The following is a 17,819-nucleotide window of genomic DNA, read 5'->3' on the forward strand; positions in this document are numbered from 1 at the left end:
ACTCTGATTTTAGAGTGGTAGTGTAGACAAAGCAAAAATAGATAGATCCATTTTAAAAGCAGCCTACCTGAAACCAGCTTTTGGCAGGTTTAACTAACCACGTTATAAAAAAGGGGGCCTATCACTCTCTTTACCTTGTTTATACCAGCACTTGACGTCAGTTTTAAAAAGTGATTTTTTTGGGTAATTTTCTCTATGGCTTTATCTGAGGGTGTGTTAAAATGAAGCAGATGCTTCTTTGGACTTTTTAAAAAACAGATTAGCTTTGGGCAATAAATACACAGTACAGTCTGAATTCATATGAATCATATATTTAACAACCAGTTGTTAAAATACATTGTATTACAGTTCCTTGATGCACCTCTTAAATACTCTGTTTCTCATTTAAATTTATTGCATTCTGGGCCATGGCGAGGGCAACGTGCCAATAAAAACTGTCTAACCCATTTGACAGATAGCCAGGTTGTCATCCTCACTGTTTAGACCAGTCCAAGATAGATTCCTCCTCCTGGGCCTCTCTCTAACAGTTTCCCCTTTTGCAAGGGACTCCAGGCCTGATTTCTACTCTTGGAAATAACTTCTGCAGCCAGACAACTGTTTGGAATGGCTTCCTCTCTGAAAAAGAGCCTGGCACTGACTTTAATAACAGTCAGCTTCATTCTCCTCCAGGGTCCCCACAGTGGCCAGGATGTCCTGCAAAAGAGACTGAGGGCTCTTCTCAATGTGGTCACTACTTCTGTTCAGTGACCTGTGCAGCTCTTCTAAGTCCAGTGTTCTCAAAACCAGCAACATGCTGCTTGGGTCTCGGGAGTCAGCTTCATCATCAACACCTACGGGACAGGCATTCCATCTCCTCAGAGTCTTTTCTAACCAAGCAGTGTCATGTGCTTCTGTGGCCAAGTCTCCTGCACTTGGTCCCTCCTTCAGGCTGCTCTCTTCACAAAGCTCAGCTTTCAAGTCAATGAGAATATTGCAGGCTTTCTGAGCCACTGGCCTGTCACAGTCACACAAAGCACCAAACAGGAACTCAAACAGTTTCACCCGATAGAATACCTGTAGGGACTCATTCAGATGAGTGGAGCGGGTGGCAGAGGATAAGACAGCAGCATATGGGCATCCAGCAAGGCCAAGCCGTCCAAGTGTCTGGGCAGAGAAAACTTCAGCCAGTTCCAAACCACCAGCTTTGACTTCCCAGTCTAAGTCACAGTTCACAGCTTGGAGCACGCTGGAGACAAACTGTTCAGTGTCTTTCAGTACATCTGTGTGGCCTTCTCTCAACCAGTCAATGAAAACACTGATCACAGCTCTTCTAGGGAAGCCCTCTGAGTCTGTTGATAAGATTTCTTGAAGTTGTGCTACAATGCTTTTCTAAGAACAAGAAAATGGAGGGAATGTGTTTAAAGAAATGGAAACTGTTGGCTAAGGAGTTCAAAACACTCCAGTTTCTCTCTAACATCTTAGTTAATGGCTGCGAAATCTCCTATTTGCTTATGCTGCTAGTGACCATTTTTAAATTACATCTAAAGAAATGATCAAAGAATGGTCAAATGTATATAGCAGCAGAGTTAGTGGTGGGAAGTTCAACTAGATTCAGCTGTGGGTTAAATGAGGGTATCTTCCCCCTCCCTTACCTCTTTGCCATTTCCATTTTCTATGCCAGGCATCTGATGATGGGTGAGAAAGGACAGCTGTCCCACAGCTGTCACAGCAGTCGCTCGCACGTAACTCTCTGGGTCCTCAAGAAGATCCTCTGTGAGCCTGGGCACCTCCGAAGAGAAGAGAACTTGCCTGAAACCTTCCTTTTCTGTAAATATACAGCAGTCCAAAGAAAGAGGCTTTAATTCCTCTATCCAGCCAAACTGCTTCCAGTGCAAACAGCCACTTACATCTTACCAGGATGCCCACTGCCTGCAGCGTGAGTTGAGCTGCTATGGAGATCAGACAACTGCTGATAAGAGCAGAGATGCCCCACCACAGACTCAGTGAATTCCAGTCATATCCCATCCCCCAAAAGTTAGAGCTTGAAAGAAATCTACTTGCCCTTGGTGTGCATACAAATGAACCTCTCTCTCTCTCTGGCAAGTGGGTATTTACTCTCAGCTTGCTGAATTTAGACTTTCATTTAAAAATGAATGTCTAGCCCTAATGGTTTTAAAGAACCTACCCAATACTCACTGAATAATTTACACAGTGCCACTGGGTGGTCTGGTCTGCAGGTCCCATGAAACAGATGTGAGCTGCTCAAGGCCCAAGGCAAAGGCTATGTGCTGGGACAAACAGCTGAGCTGGGCACAGGGGAGTTCCACGTGGGTTTGGGGAAGAGAAGTAGGGAAAGAAATTATTTCTCCTCTCTGCCATCAAACAGGAGCTGAACTACTGGCCTCAGAGCTGGGCCTTTTGTGGGTAAGTGGGGAGAAAATGGATGGTGAATCTGCAGTGGGAAGAAAACCCCTGCAGAGCTGGGCTCTGCCCCATGCAGGTGTGCTCCCTTGTACAAGCTCCCAAATCCTACCCTACCATCTGCTCAGTGAAACCTTACCAAGTCCACGTCAAGACTTATTTGCCTCTAACAGATGTGAACTGCCTCCCCGCACATTTGTGGGATTGTGTCACTGCCTCCTAGTCAGATTCTTCAGAAATGCTGTGTGTCTGGATCTTCAGGAGGACTCAGCACTTGGAGCACAGGGGGAGATCAGGATACACCTACTGGGTGACTTGTCAAGGTTTCTCATGGCTTAAGTCACTCAAAAGGTGTGGGAGTGTGGTGGGTTTTTTTGTTCTTTCAAATAGTGGAGGTTGTAGGCCAAGCTTTTTTTCTTTTAATTAAATGTTTTGTGATGCTATATCTCAAATCTCAAGTGTTACTTTCTTTGCACTTACCTCTGAGGTGCTTAACGAGGAGGGTGAGAAATTCCAGAGCAGAGTCCCGTACTTCCCAGCAAGGGCTGCACAAACGCTTCTGCAGCACCAGAAGCAGTTCTGGACACGGCAAACAACAGGTTTGGATCAACATGAAAGGTACAAGTTAGCAGTAGCAATTTTTTTTGTTAAACATTAGCATCCTTTTAATCATCATCATGCAACATCTTTTACTGCTGCTGCATACTTCCTTCAGAGATCTCTAGCACATGTTGCTGGACATCATTCCTATAGTTGTGTTATATGTAAGTATATATGTAAGCACCTACTATTGGGAATGTGAACCACAGGCAGAGTAGCAATTCTATATGAGCTACTTCTCTATTAGAATTATTTGCCAATTACTGCTGTAATACTTTGCCATTAGTTTCAGTTTACCCCAACAAACAGTTTCTTTACCTTGGAGGAAATGCTCAGTCTGTTGCCAGTGATCTCTGGAGCTGGGTGCTTCTGACAAACTCAGCAGCCATTTGAGTGTAGCTTGAAATGACTTCTTCAGAACCTAGAACAGGACAAAGCAGGTCTAGAGAAATCAGAGGGAGGCTGCCCTTCTAATATTTACTTCACAAGGACACACTTTGCATTTATATTGGATAATATTTGCTTATCTTCTCAATTGCAGCCAAACTGCTAGGGATAAAGACCCAGCATCCTTTGTTATCAAGGAGTAGGCTGCTGGTAAATGTTGCCTAGATCAAGAATCGAATGGTGCCTATTCATTTTCCTAACAGGCTTCTGGAACTTGTCTACTCTTAATATCAGCTGCTAATTTTCCAGAGTCTTGACCAAGAGGAAACCTCCAGTCATCTCAGTAAAGGAATTATGTAATGACAAAAACACTAGCAAATCCAGCACCAAGTACTAGAAACCCCAAGACTGAGGGAAGGTTAGTGTGTCAGTACTACTCCTGGGTACAATACCTCCTGTTTCCTTTCAACAATATTGAACTCAGTCACTGTTTAATGGCTTAATCACTCTTCTTGAGCCACTTCCTCGGTCACTCAGAGCTGAGACATGAGCCTCTTTGATGTTCTAGAATGAGCTGTTTCAAGAAGCAGTTGTTTATGATATCAATTTCTCAGAACCACATCCTAATGAGACTAGATCTACTGTTTTAGTAAATTGTATCACTTCGGTGATCTGTTTTCTGTACTTACAGTAGGGCTGCTATCTGGACTCTTTAGGTATGCAAGAAGGATGTCAGATACACTTTCCCTGAATGCACTGTGGCCTGAAACACAGGAAAAGTGATAGCCAAATGACCAATACTAATCAAAAAAAGATTAATCAACTCTTGAAATACTAATTCATTTATTATAGAACTGTTTGTAAGGGGGGAAACAAATGTAATTCCATTAAAAAGTAAAATGCATTGGAGAAAAGAAATGGCCTACCTATCAAAACTATGCTTTCATCACTAATTGCTCTAATTTACCAACAGTAATGAAGATTCATTGGTGAAGTTGATGTATGGTCTGAGAAGACGAGAACTGAAAACAATCCAGTTCCCCAAGTTTACTTACACCACAAAATGTTGGTCCCAGACCCAGAGACTTAGAGAGAAAATGGATACAGGACATTTTGCACTCCTGCAAATCCAGAATGGCTCCATGTTCCAGAAATAAGTAAATATATTGAAGCATAATACTCACTTTCCCACTGAGAGAGCGCTCCCAGCATGTCAAGTGCAGACCTCTGGACTCTGAAGCAACCAATCAGGATTCTACTGATCTTGCTTCCCAGACAGGATGCTGGAATTGCGAGGCCAATACAGAATTGCAATATTGTCACTACAGACTGTAGCAAAGGTATATGGGGCAAATCCACTGGCAAGCAGGTCTGAGAGAGAAAGCAGATAAGTTTCAAGCAAATACCTGATGCATGTGTTTGTACATGTAGAGTACATATTTTTATATTACAAGAGAAATTGGGGAGGATGGGCAGAAACCTGTTTCGTTCTAATGTGGTATCATCCCTGTGGTATCACAAGTCCAATAGTTATGAACAAGTTCTCTTCCACACCCCAAAAAGCTATTGCACAAATGAGGGCTCTTAGTACAAGTAAAAACAGTCTGACAGGATTGATAAGTCAGAAGAGTCTGACAGTAAACTTATCACTAGAAACTTCTGCAGTGCTAGAGGGTAAACTTGGTATGGGTGGGTGAAAGAGGAAAGATAATCACTTCTCTGCCATCACTGACGTGGTGGACAGGAGCCTTAAACCCACGGTTATGGCCGCAATGCATAAGCCAAGTGTAATCCTTGAGTGGGATAGAGGCAAGATGGGAGAAAAGGGTATTAGATTTCTTCTTTAAATAGACGTGGCACCTCTGGAAAGTCCCCACTACCAACCCTTCTCCTTGTTCTGTTTGGTTGCATGTTTTCACAATAGGGCCTATCTTAATGAAATCTTTCAAGGATCCCCTTCCTTCCCCAGCAGTTCATCTCCCCAGACCACTACCAGGTACTGCAGCTCCTCCAGGTGAGCCAACGTTTGACACAGCAGACTAGCACAAGAGGACCTGCAGGACAGAAGAGTTTCAACAGTGGCAGAATCATTCACAGACCTATTCAGCAAACCTGCAGAAGGAGAGGAGAGAAATGAGGTTAGTAGAACAAGCATGCAGGAGAGAACTGAGGTTAGAAGAGCAAGCACAAAGGACAACAATGGGTTTGAAATAGAGAAGGCAACTAAGAGTTTTAAGTGAAGGAAGGAATGGATTTAGTGCCATCCCTTCATTGATAAATAAGCCCCTCCCCAGCAGGACTTTATACATGCCAGTAGCTATACCACAAACACTGCTTCTTGACTTTAGTCTCGAACGTGTACAACAGTTGCTACTTCAATTGTTCACTTCCCCCCACTCATTAAAGATACAACTCAGACTCCCATTCCTTCTACACAGGATACAGTCTTGTTCTTTAGAGGCAGATTGGTCGCTTATTCATCACTTGTCTAGCACCATTATACCTGGGTATTCCAGAGGTTGGGAAGCTGCTTTCAGAACACAGTCCATTGGTTGGAGCAGAACACTCAGAGCTTGGATCCTTACTGCCTGTGGGCTTCAAACAAAGTAGTAGCAGTGAACAAACAACACTTCATTCTCCCTGAGAGTTTGCCTCCAAATTCTGATTAGTTAATTTGTAACAATTCACATCAGTAAATTCTTTCAGCCTTAGATCAAGCCAGGGCTGGTGGGAGAGTAACATGTTGCCATATGGGGATTCAAGCTCTGCCCCAAGCTTCCTGAACTAAGCTAGGAGATGAAGAAAAAAGATCCTTGTGGTTTTCAAGCAACCTCACTGAACAACCAGAGCAATAGAGCAGACAGGTTTTGTTGTGAAGTTTTCCAAGAGAAGGGGACCATAAGGGCACAGAATCCTGGGTGACTTTCTTCCCATCAAAACAATGTCATATACTCAGAGTGTACACATTGCTTAACCTGCAACATCAGATCATGTGCACCTACTAATTGCTTGTTTATGGAAAATTAGATTAACTGCTCCTCACATGGCTGGTTTAGGTAGAAGTACCTAGAGCAACAATGGTGATTTCTGCGGGCAAGCAGTGAGTGCGCTCCTATTAGAGTGCATGTGTGAAGGGCAAGGAAATAGAGGGAAGTGTTGTATTTGACTTGCACTCAAGATAATGCCTATTCTGAATGCTAACTTTGCAACTAGAGAGCAAAAACAAAGTTTGCCATTCCTACCCTAGAGGCTGGCTGGCTGTACATGGGATTTGAGAGAATGTACAGGGCATTTGCTTCTTCTATTCCTCGTGTTTGGAGCTGGACTGCCATAAACCATCAGCATCTGCAGCTCTTGGACAAATTTTTTGTACCAACCTTATATTGGCAGAGAGTTGCACCGCAAAGTTTCCCTCCCCATAGAGCAGAACATTGAGAATCAGAAAGGTACTGGACAATTTATTAGAAGATTTGCAGAATAACATTCCAGGAATGTAAGAGAGCTTTTTAAAGTTTGATACCAATAATTCATACCATTCCTGGAGCTTCAGTACTCCCACTGCCAACGGCCCAGCTTGCGCTGGGTTTAAGTGTTCCAGAGCACATGTCACTGATGTCCACAGGCTACATTCAGGGCAGCTAAACACAGGAGACCTGAAGGAAAAAAAGTGTTAACATATTTTTGTGTATACACCTTGGAAAAGACAACCACATTTCTTTAACATTTGACAGTACTGCATGAATCCAAGTTCCAAAGAGGTCTTCACCTTGCCATGCTAAGGAAAAGATCCACTAATGAGTGCCCTGTGTGGACTGGCTTCTCCTCCAGGAGATACACAATTGGCTCTGATAGCTGTGACCAAAGTACTTCAGTCCACAGATCATGACAGCATCCAAACACACTAGTGAGCAGCTTCAAGGATTGCTTGATACGAGAGGCGGAGTTGGATTTAAGGGACTCTTCAATGTGCACTATAATCATTTGAGCACATATTGGCCAATCATAGTCCTTTATATTTGCAAGTTCAGTCGTTCCAGACAGTAGAGAGAAGGTGAGCATGTGCACTAGAAGCTGATTGGCAGCTGAAGCCACAAACAGGCTGGGGTCTCCCTGCAGAGTGAAGATCACATTTATGGCTCCTGTGTAAAAAAAAAAAGTAACCTCAAAGCCATGACATTCTAAGAAACAAGAGTTTTGTTGTAAGCTGGAGACTTTATTGCAATCTAATCATGTTACCCTACTTCTGAATACCTTACACAAATTAAAATGTAAAGTTAAAATGGAAAAAAAAAATCTTAAAATGCTATACATGCAACACATTGAGAAAAGTAGGTCTCTGAAGTAGTGTCAACCTATTTATTATTCAGACCACAGGAAAAAAAAGGAAATAAAAAAATGACAATGGCTGGCAGCCTTATTTGTAAAATTTCTATTTTCCCACCTGTAAGATTATAGGGGCTGTGATACATTATGCTCACAATTATTTTTCTTTGGGGAAGGGGAGAGGAGAAAGATTTACAGACTCAGATGATTGTAGCATCTTAAAAAAAAATCCATAAACAATAGTTTGCATTTGAACATTCCGCTGCAGTGGTCACAGACAAAACAGCGCAACCTTAGGCTGAGAACCAGGAAGAAAAGGTACTTATTTTCTCCCTCTAAAAAGGAGAACTGTAAAAAGTAAATAAATGTTGTAAAGTAAAAATATTTTTCAATTTTCACATTTTCAGGTGATGTTAGAAGCACCAGTACAGAAAAGTGGTTCAACATAAAAATGAGTAACCTGATAGTGTCACTTAGGAATTTCTCCAGCATACTCCCAAAAGATTAAATTACATGAAGTGTTACTAAACAAGGGCCCAGTAATACACACCCTTACTCACAAAAGCAGATCTTACTCATGCAAATAGCCCTAATGAAGTCACTAGTATTGTGTAACAGGTTTAAAGAGAATCTTCAGGGGGTGGAAGCTGTCAGCTGGAGGTGGCTGGTGATTTTAGGTTGGACTGATAATCTGAGTTAATATGCTCTGTCTGTGTTAATTATGTAGCTGATAAATATTGTTAAATTACTAGCCCTTAATTATTATTTGGACTAGCAGATTACTTGACCATAAAACACAAATAAGACTGCTCACATGAGTAAACTACATGCACAAATAAAAGTTTGCAGGAATGAGGCCTGAGTTAACTTTCCTCTAGAGTACAATAGTCCTGACCTATTTTTAATAGACTACAAATAAGAATGTTGGTGACTTTCTAATGCACTATTTTTACTTTGCCTATTGGGTAAGTGTGTGTTTCTCCCTCCAACATGTCTGCTATTTTTTTTTTTTATACTGAGGAACCTTAATACATATGTAAGTGTAACAAAAATAAAATACAATTAACTTTTACAACTTCTTACCCCCTTTCTATCATGGTTTCCTCAAAGTAAAATAATTACATCAAAATGTAACATCCTGTGATGATTCCTCTCATTTAACACTGAAGTGACAAATTAGAATGGCCAAGGCACATTAAGGGTTTAAGAAGTTAAAGAATACGGGCAAGAAACAAAGTGCTCACCACAGCTACACACAAAATGGAGGGCGCTCTGGTGCTGCACCATGCTGTGCACGCCCTTGACCCAGCCGCTTCGCACAGATGCCTCTTCCCACTGAGCGCTGCTGAGAGGCCCCATCTCTCCAAAGAGACTGATCAACAACTCCCCCTGCTGAGTCAAGATGAAAGAACACCAGTAAACTATGCAGCAAGAGGAGTTTTGGGGACTCGTAGGTTAGTTCTGTAAATCAATTTGATAATAGCTACTTCGGTAAAACTCTACCTAATTAAAACACTTAGTAAAAGGTGCATATCTAGGAAAAACACTTGTCACATGGTTAAACCAGGCGTGAGATAAACGTTATAACAATTTGAGAGGGATTTTTAGGGCTTTTGGAAAAACTCTTAAGGCTATGACACAGCCCCATGAGGTTGTTTCCTACCCACCTGTTCTCTCTTCTGTACAGGCCTCTCACTTAGAGTGTACTCTAAATTCAGAGACCACCATATAAAACAAGGGAATTAAAAAAACATATTTCCCCTCACATCTGAGGCACACAGACTGCTGAGTCCCCAATCTACTCACAAGAAAAACTAAGTTCCATTACTGCAATTTAAATTAAGAGGCTTTTTCTAGGGATCCCTGTTACTGCTGTGGGATGGTGTTGGAAGGCCACATAGTGCGAAGCACTTCACAGGTAAGCACTACGTAAATTATTGCGTACCTTTACGTGAAGCGCATGATATAGCTGAGACAAGAAAGTGGTGACTGCATTAAGACAGAATTCCGATGGTTTAGGGGGTTTCTAAGTCTGCCTTACTGTATTAATGTTTGCTGATCTGTTTGGCATGTATTAGCTGCTTTATGTCTGAAGCATGTATGTATACTGTAAGAAGTTTTCACAAATTAACCCACTGCCCAAAAAGTGTTTAGATCACTGTTAGTTCAGTGTAGATTGAAGGAGAGAGACTGGTATGCACCATGGATTTCAGTGATTTATTTTCCTCACTCCACAATGCACCCATCTTGAGAACAGCATTCTGGAGTCTGGTTGTCTCACTCATGGAGTTTAAGGCCAGAAGGGACCATTATGTCCTCTTGTATATTGCAGACCACAGCTTTTACTGCTGTCTGCTCTGACAATCCCATAGAGTGAATCTAGCAACATGACTCAATGCTTGAATGACTTCGGGATTGGTATGTTCTTACTAGAAAATAAGCCTAGGTAACTATGGCTGTATTTTATTCAGGTAAGGTCGACAAAATCTGTACAGTAAAAGTGCGTCTGTGACTATGTGATTAAGCCTTAACTTACCTGTAAATGCTGGAAGCAACTTTCAGAGGCTGCAAATAACCCTGTTAATCTCAGAATAAAGGAAAGAGTGCTGGAACTTGGATCCTTCAGTTTCAGCACACACGTGATGAGCTCTGTCAAGCATGGATTCTCCTGTAACAGCAGCAGGCTAGATTCTGGGGAAGAAACATTCATGGAAGGTGGAGCAACATTTGACTATCATTTCTAGGACATGTTCCTTTATTTTATACTACAATTCTAGCAGGTTCACCTAAAAGCCAACAAGAGTGAAGTGTACCTTCTTATTTATGAGTTAGCCAAGGATTCAGAACTCTTTAAAACCACCAGCCCTTTCATAGATTATTAGTAGTATTTTATTAGATTAAGAATCTCAGCCACTCTCAAGGAGTGAAACAAAACTTCTCTTGGAAAACTTTATGTTCTAGTGTGAAAGTGTCTTGACAGAAGCTTCCCTCAATTTGGAGGGTGCTGTCACCCTCAGACAATCTCCTATTTTATTTAAAACCTACAGGATACAACCAAGTGCTATGTACAATATTAATTTTCCTTAAACACATCTGTGATGATTGCTCCATCTTCCAAGAGGCATAGGTCAAATTCAGAAAGCCAAAATTACCTGTCTGAGTCACAGTCTTAAACCAGTCCAGTAATTTCTCTAAAAAGGTGTCATCTGCAACAAGTTGCCTCGAGTCTGCTAGAACTGCACACACAGAAGGCAGGAGCTGAGAACATTCCCTGTCCATGGCGTATCTGATTTGCTTCTGATAAAAGAATGTGAGAAACAAACTTAGTGGAAGTGCAACTGCATCTCCAGAACAACTCAGCCTTGCAAGCCAAGTCTGGAGGTACAAGAGTAGACAGACCCAGGCTTCCCTGTGAAATTTACTAGTCCTGGTGCTTTAGATCTGAAAGCCTGCAACCGAACCTAGGAACAAGCAGAACGTCTCCAGCTGCTTTCATGCTCAGAGTGCTTTACCAACGTTAAACAATGCTTTCTACTTGGCTCACACTGGGTCCGGAGCCCGGAGGGTAGAAAAGAATGATGTGAGGACACAAGCTGCGATCTTCCTAGGTTTCCCAGTCACCACCGAGGACCCGAGCCACGGACCCTCTGGGCTCTCAGGGAGCGGGGCGAGTCACCCAACAGCTGTTCAGTCACCCACACCCGATCCGCAGCTCCGCGCCCACCTGCCCGCGCAGGAGCCAGCCGGGCCCTCCCTCGCGCCGGGGGGGGGGGGGGGGGGCGGGCGCGCCTGTCGCCCTAGGGGTCCCTCCACAGCTGGGCCCTGGGGAGGTGCGCCTTGGCCGAGCTCCAGCTGCCCCCCCTCCGGCGGCAAGGGCTCTCTATTCGCGGGAGAGCTGAGGTCTCCTCCCGGGGGCGCTGAGGGAGACGGACTCTGGAGCCTGGTCGCGACACCCACCTCACCTCACCACGGCTAGTCGGTGGTGGGTGCTGGGGCCACTGCTCTGCCTGTCTCCATTGACGACCACTCCGGCCGCAAACCGCGCCTCCCACCTACTGTCGTAAAACAGTAATGGCGGACCAGCATGGGGGCGGGGCTACGGAACGATAGGGGGAGGGGGCCATAGAATGGGGCTGTCTGAAGCCGGGCTGTGGGAGGCTGAGTTTTGTAGTGTAGCAGGGACCTCAGGTCATAGAGAAGGGTAACGTTATAGCAGGGGGCGGGGCGGGGCGGGACTGGACTGGACTGGACTGGAGGCATCTCTGCACACAAATTTGCCCTGGTATTAACTAACCTGGTGCAGACCTCTGTGTGGACACACTTCTAGTGGCTTCAAAGGGGTGGTAGGAATGTGCATGAGTAGCAGTAAGCTATGCCACTAAAGCCATGTCAGGTTTAAATTAATGCCAGAGTGTCTGTGTGCTGCCACTTTATCTTTAGCTTCACTGCAAAAAAATGTGTGGGGTGATTTACATGGTGATAGCTGTCTCCAGTTAGCTAGCGCAAGGTGAAATTGTAGCGGAGACAAAGAGGCAAGTTCTTACCCTGATGTTCTCAGATGAGATGAGCCCCAGTGGGGGCTGTCGGGATAGCCCATAAGGGTATCAGCTATCCTGGCGTGAGGCACCTTTATACTGATTGATATAACTGTGTCCCCACTAGGGAGTGTACCCATTTAACTATATTGTTAGACTACAGTATCACATTTCTAACTGCAATAGTTAAATTGGTACAAAAACTGCATGTAGCCCAGGCTGACTTGTTGGCAGCTATGCATAGGGTGCTTCACAAGCAATTAAACACCACTTATACAGCAGGAGGGTTGAGAAGTAGTGCAGATTTAAAGATCATATGCAATTCTTTATGAATTCAGTTAAATTTGGGGTGAATCCTAAAGAATCATCTCATTAATCCCACCTCTCCAAATCATTAGGCTGGCCCTGGTGGTCTGGAGGCAGTTACATTTTGGGGAATGGAAAACTATGCCTGCCCAAAAATGCTAAGGCTGACTCTGTGAGAGAAGAACTAGAAGGATAGTTCCTACATGATCTGAATTCTGATCTCTTTTTCTGAAAGCAAGATCCTGAGAACCTCTGGGGATTTTTACTTGCTGAAGGCCACTTGATGGCACTATTGCTCCACATAAATATCTAAAAAAAAAAAAAAAAAAAGCCTTCTGGGTGTTCTTCAGCCCAATAAAATTTTTAATGACCTCAGGTAAGTGTTAATGGTCTTTCTTTGAGCTTTGGCTTTATATGCCTGAGGTGCTCTCACAGCTCTGTGTTTAAATTATCTACACCTGAAATGTGGAATCTGGAAACCAGTTATAGTAGCGTTATTTAAATGTGTAGTGAGGCTAGCTTTCTAGTGTCCCTTTTCATTGCCATTGTCTCACAGTGGGTCCTGTCCTTGGGCCTTGGCAAATTAAAGGTATATATGGGTATGCCTTCAATAAGCTTTTCCTCTGTTGCTACTACTAGTTCAGTTCCACAGCTGGTAGCAGCTGTAAGAATGCTGGCATAGATGAGTAAATTGCTGATAACAGTGCTGGCATTTTTACCACAAGGTCTTTTAGAACTTCTCTAGGCAGGGTTAGGCAACAATATGGTAAAACATACACTTGTGGCTGCAGGAGTGTAGTCTACACTAGCCCTTCCACTGGTAGAACAGGGGGTAGGTAGTAACTGGGAAATTTTGGAGTGTAGATAATGTGTGTCAATTGCAGCAAGATGCAATCCTTGAAAGAAAAAAATATATAACTGTGAATGAATAATATAAACCTGATACCAATCATTTGAAAGCACTTTATGAACATTAATGAATTAAGTTTCACACACACCAGTGAAGTATTAACTCCCTTTTACAGATAGAAAAAGGGAGGCATCATGTTGAGTGTCAGCCTCTGTGTGGGTGCCCAGCCTTGTAAGGCTCTGGCTCTAGCCTGGGTATCCCCATCAGTAGAGCTTCCCCCTCCAGCTGAGCTGATCTCCTTTCTGCCCTGCCCTGCCCTGTGTTCTCCCAACTCCGGGCAAACACTTTGTTGTCCCAGCCTCGTGCCGAAGCCGCTTCCCCAAACGCCGGGCGCTGCGACGCTTGGCCTAGGCGTTCCCTGCCCTGTTCATCCGGGTTCTGGGCCTGGCGCGGCTGGTTGCCATGGTCTCGGAAACCCGGAAGTTCTGAGGGGAGAGGGCTCGATCCCGGCTGGGGCTACCATTCAGGCTCGTCCTGTCCTCTCCCGCCGAGGGACATGCACCGACAGAGCCCGCTCCAACGAAGCGACTCCTGCGATCCGGCCGCTCCCTGAGCTCCCCTCCCGCCATGTCCCTGGCGACCAGCGAGGCGGCCACGGAGGAGGAGCTGGTGAGCGTGGGGACAGGACCGGGGGGGATGGGGTGGGAGCGGCGAAAAGTGGGGCTGGGACCTGAGGAGGTTTGGTGGGGTCAGTGGGACCCGGACGGGGCATATTGGGGCCGGGACGGGGGACCCTGGGATTGAGACCAGGGCAGATGGGGACGGGGTCGGGGCAGATGGGGAGGGGGCCATTGGGACCGGGGCAGATAGGGACAGTGGGACTGGAGCAGGGGACAGTGGGACCAGGGCAGATGTGGGGGTGGCGGGGCCATGGGAGTCGAAGGACAGGACTGGGCTGCCCCCTACCCTAGGGTCTGTGGGGCAGCTACATCCTTCTCTCCAGTAGTGCGTAAGGTGGGACAGCGCCATGTCAGAGAGTGACAAGGTCACTGCAGCGACGACACCTCACTGTGCATTCTTAATATGCAGTGCCGGGTTACTCTGCATGCTGTGGTGTAACCAAGGGCTTTGACATTGTGGACTATGACGAGGAACTCTCTATCTCCGTTCCTATTTTGGCACCCATCAACATAGTTTCTGAGCACCTCCTGAGAGTAAGAGATGCCAGTGATATTGCTCTCTTCTTTCCCTGCTGACAAAAGACAGGGTTAAGGGTTTTGTTTTTTTTTCTTAATGGATGTGGTGACAGTGTCATGCATTGAGATACTGATGTGGCCTGATGGTTTGGCTTCTCTTGATATGATCATATTTCTCAGCAGCTCCGTGTTGATGCCTCCTCACACTGTAGCGAGGCTTTCACGTGTTGTGAAAATGCCATGTAACGAGTTTACAAAACCCGTGGTAGCTCAGTCAAAATGTTGCGTGTAAGAAGTGTTGGATGCACAAGTATGTGGTAAAACTCTTTCTAGAACTGGGTGTAAGGACTCCTGGGTGCTAATTCCCTCTTTGACACCAGCTCACTTTTTGACCTTGGGAAGGACTTTTCACCTGTCTGTGCTTTAGTGTCCTCATTTGTAAAATTACTTCACTGTCATATCCATTGCACTAGACTGTTTGAGTTTCTCTGCTGAAAGCCATACTCTTCTATTATTGTCTGGCACAGTCTTCCTATCTGTCCCTGTAACCTCTTCAAGGAGAGAAGGAGATGCCGGTTTTCAGGACTGGGAGATTCTATCTGTTAAAAATTTATATGCACATTAGTTAGTTTTGCTTCTGACTCTGTGTTGTTTACCCGTCCCCACTGCTGCTATTCCCTATCTGATCACTAACATAGTCGATGGAGTTACATAGTGAGATCCAGCAATGTGATAAAATGCCCCAGGAATAACAAAAATAACCTGTTAGTATGCTGCAAGGAACATTGACCCAGGAAATTAAAAACTGTATGGCATGGTGTGTGAAATGTATGCCTACCTGCACTCAGCCAGCTGCTTTATCTGTTCTTGCTGTTTTCTATGCTGCCTTCTTTCCTGTTAGCCAGCACTTTAAAATATGCTTTACCTTGTCTCCTGCTTCTCACAATGAGCAAGATTTGGATGTTGCCTAGGAACAGAGCTACATCTGTAAGCATCAACAAAGCCAGCAGCAAGTGGAAATGAACTGCATGATCTTTTCTGCAAGGGCAACATAACATGCAAATCATATAAAATGGAAATGGAAATTTTCCAAACTTTCTTCTGGATCTACTCCTATATGACAAGTAGGCAAGGATCGTCCATCTCAACATGAAGAGATGCTACTCTTTCCTGTGGGCACAGTGTTCAACCAATAGCTATCTTCAGGCACTGTGATATGAAGGGATAAACAGGAGAACACTTTCCTCCTACTAATTTCAGATATTTTTATGGCCCCATCACCTTAGTGTCTCAAAGTCATTAATGTGTTTAGTCTCACAACACCCCAGTGAGATAGAGAAGTGCTGTTATCCTCATTTTACAGAAGAGGAGCTGAGGGATAGAGGCTAAGTGGCTTGCTAAAGTCATATGGGAAGTCTGTGGTAGAGTAAGGAAGTGAACCCAGTTCTCTTAGGGCCTAGGCTAGTGCCCTAACCAGTGGGACAATCCTTCCTCTCTGAAGTTCAATGGTGGTTCTTCCATTGACTCACTGTGTAACCCTGGTCAAATCTTTGAACCACTCCATGCTTCTGGTTCCTTGTCTTTAAAATGAGGATGGTGATACTTGCTTCTCAGAGCTGTTGCGGGAGTTGCTTAATGTTGCAATTGAAAATGTGTAGCAGTCTATAAATGCTAAGATATTAATACTGAACTAATTAGGATTAGCCATTTAGTGGCTAATCTGGAGAGCCTGTAAGTGGGAGAGTGCTTAGGTTAATATAAATATCTTCTGGTAATATTGGGTCTAGAATATTATTGAACATTGAAAAATAGTTACAATGTATTCAGTGCAAAGTTACTTGAGAGAGAAGCTTACAGGTACATCAGACCCTTTTATTTGACTAAAGGAAGGCATGAAGATATGCCCATCCCATCCCACCCAGCACTGTCACTAGATGTCAGAGAAAGGATAGCAATGATTTAAAAATAATAATAAAAGTGTTATTTAATGAGAAGTGAGATTTTTATTACAATCTTAAGAAAATGTTAGGGTTTCCACGGATATTTATAATGTGCTTTATAAGTCATTCTTATGCTACTGCCTTTTCTGAAATTGATTTAGCATTCTGCAGTAATTTTTCATTCCTCATCTACTGATGCTGTTTGATTTTGGGAATAAGCAGTCTTGCTGTAGTCCAGGCTTTCAACATTTTAGGGTAAGATCTTGCAGAGGTTTCTCTTTAGGAAATTTTTCCAAACTACATTGTCTCTTTGTAAGGGTAGTGACAGAGAACATAGTTGAATTTATTGTGATTGTTATAAAGAAGTTTAGTGGGGTATTATTTAAATTCTGTAGATCTGTATGTTAACTAACTATCTAGAGAGCAGCAAAGGTTATATGGTACATATCTTCTTCTCAGGGAGAAGACTGTCTGTCTGCAGTAACCTATGAATCTGATGCAGAGATGGTGAGTTTTATCAGCAATATGCCTTTTGTAAACACTTGAAACATTTCTCAGAATCTGCTTGCATGCAGCACAAACCCCAGTTATGTCTACTGATTACTGATATATAGTAGAGCTAACTGTATTGTCCCAACAATTTGACATATGGAGGCTCCAGTAATTCCAAACGTTATGGGGCCTTCACAATTCTCATGCTTGGTCTGAGACACTTTGCAAATTACATTCAATGAATTTCTCAATACCATCAAGTAAAGGGACCCTAAATTGTCTCTCTAGTACACTCTAGTTCAGTGGTTCCCAATCTTTTTGGCTCGAGGGCAACAAATATAATTTTTACAACTCTGAAGGGCCACCAGTCTCTGCCAGCAGCCTCCCTCTGCAGCCAGAGGGAAGGAGTTCAGTAAGGAGGACCTCCTGTCCCCCTGGCTGCAGCAGGGAAACCGTGCACTCCACCTGGGTCTCTAGGCAGCGGCTCCCTTCTGCAGCCAGGGGAATGGGAGATCAGTGCTCCCCTCCCTCTGGCTCCAGCAGAGACCCCAGCATCGAGGGACCCAGGTGGAGCACTTTGCTGTGCTCCTTGCTACAGCCAAGGGGAGGGGAGCACTGATCTTCCGTCCCCTTGGCTGCAGCAAGGAGCCTGCACCCACAATGCGCTCTGCCTGGGTACTTAGGCAGCGGCTCCCTTCTGCGGCCAGTGGGAAAGGAGCTGTGGGCCACTGAAAGACCCCACGGGCCACGGGTTGGGATCCACTGCTCTAGTTTAATTGAACATGTAAGA

General features: G+C 44.2%; 2 protein-coding genes and 1 long non-coding RNA gene across 4 annotated transcripts in view; 2 read left to right on the forward strand and 1 right to left on the reverse strand.

Moving 5' to 3' along the window:
- Positions 1 to 295: 295 nt before the first annotated feature.
- Positions 296 to 11,754, reverse strand: BRAT1 (BRCA1 associated ATM activator 1). 2 transcript variants are annotated; one of them, XM_067550835.1, is made up of 14 exons: positions 11,668 to 11,754; positions 10,863 to 11,007; positions 10,247 to 10,401; positions 8,955 to 9,102; positions 7,154 to 7,526; positions 6,921 to 7,040; positions 5,891 to 5,982; positions 5,381 to 5,499; positions 4,572 to 4,758; positions 4,077 to 4,150; positions 3,319 to 3,421; positions 2,881 to 2,979; positions 1,632 to 1,804; positions 296 to 1,368 (listed from the first exon to the last, which is right to left on the reverse strand). In XM_067550835.1, exons 2-14 carry the CDS (start codon positions 10,987 to 10,989, stop codon positions 640 to 642), a joined length of 2,499 nt encoding a protein of 832 aa, XP_067406936.1. In that variant the 5' UTR covers positions 10,990 to 11,007; positions 11,668 to 11,754; the 3' UTR covers positions 296 to 639. The 2 variants fall into 2 exon arrangements, with proteins under 2 accessions (XP_067406936.1, XP_067406937.1); XM_067550836.1 differs by lacking the exon at positions 11,668 to 11,754 and adding an exon at positions 11,255 to 11,394.
- Positions 3,435 to 5,923, forward strand: LOC137154983 (uncharacterized). The gene is made up of 3 exons (XR_010920310.1): positions 3,435 to 3,805; positions 4,361 to 4,544; positions 5,357 to 5,923. It is a non-coding gene; the product is annotated as an uncharacterized lncRNA (long non-coding RNA).
- A 1,922-nt stretch (positions 11,755 to 13,676) lies between the features above and the next one.
- The window catches only part of IQCE (IQ motif containing E), a 37,674-nt gene continuing 33,531 nt past the window's right edge, over positions 13,677 to 17,819 (forward strand). Inside the window, exons 1-2 of the mRNA XM_067550841.1 lie at positions 13,677 to 14,070; positions 16,997 to 17,044. Coding sequence (XP_067406942.1) covers positions 14,029 to 14,070; positions 16,997 to 17,044 — 90 coding nt within the window. The 5' untranslated portion in view covers positions 13,677 to 14,028. The remainder of the gene's footprint in view (positions 14,071 to 16,996; positions 17,045 to 17,819) is intronic.

This window comes from Emydura macquarii, unplaced genomic scaffold, assembly GCF_026122565.2.
Source record: "Emydura macquarii macquarii isolate MOO-44397 ecotype Brisbane River unplaced genomic scaffold, CSIRO-AGI_Emac_v2 contig_1348, whole genome shotgun sequence".
In the NCBI taxonomy this organism is placed as follows: domain Eukaryota; kingdom Metazoa; phylum Chordata; order Testudines; family Chelidae; genus Emydura; species Emydura macquarii.

Coding starts and splice junctions, on each gene's coding strand:
- BRAT1 (XM_067550835.1), bottom strand. CDS start 10,989: ATGGACAGGGAATGTTCTCAGCTCCTGCCTTCTGTGTGTGCAGTTCTA. Junction 10,402..10,862: donor TAAGACTGTGACTCAGACAG/GTAATTTTGGCT, acceptor TTTCTTCCCCAG/AATCTAGCCTGCTGCTGTTA. Junction 4,759..5,380: donor TGGAGGAGCTGCAGTACCTG/GTAGTGGTCTGG, acceptor TTTCTCTCTCAG/ACCTGCTTGCCAGTGGATTT.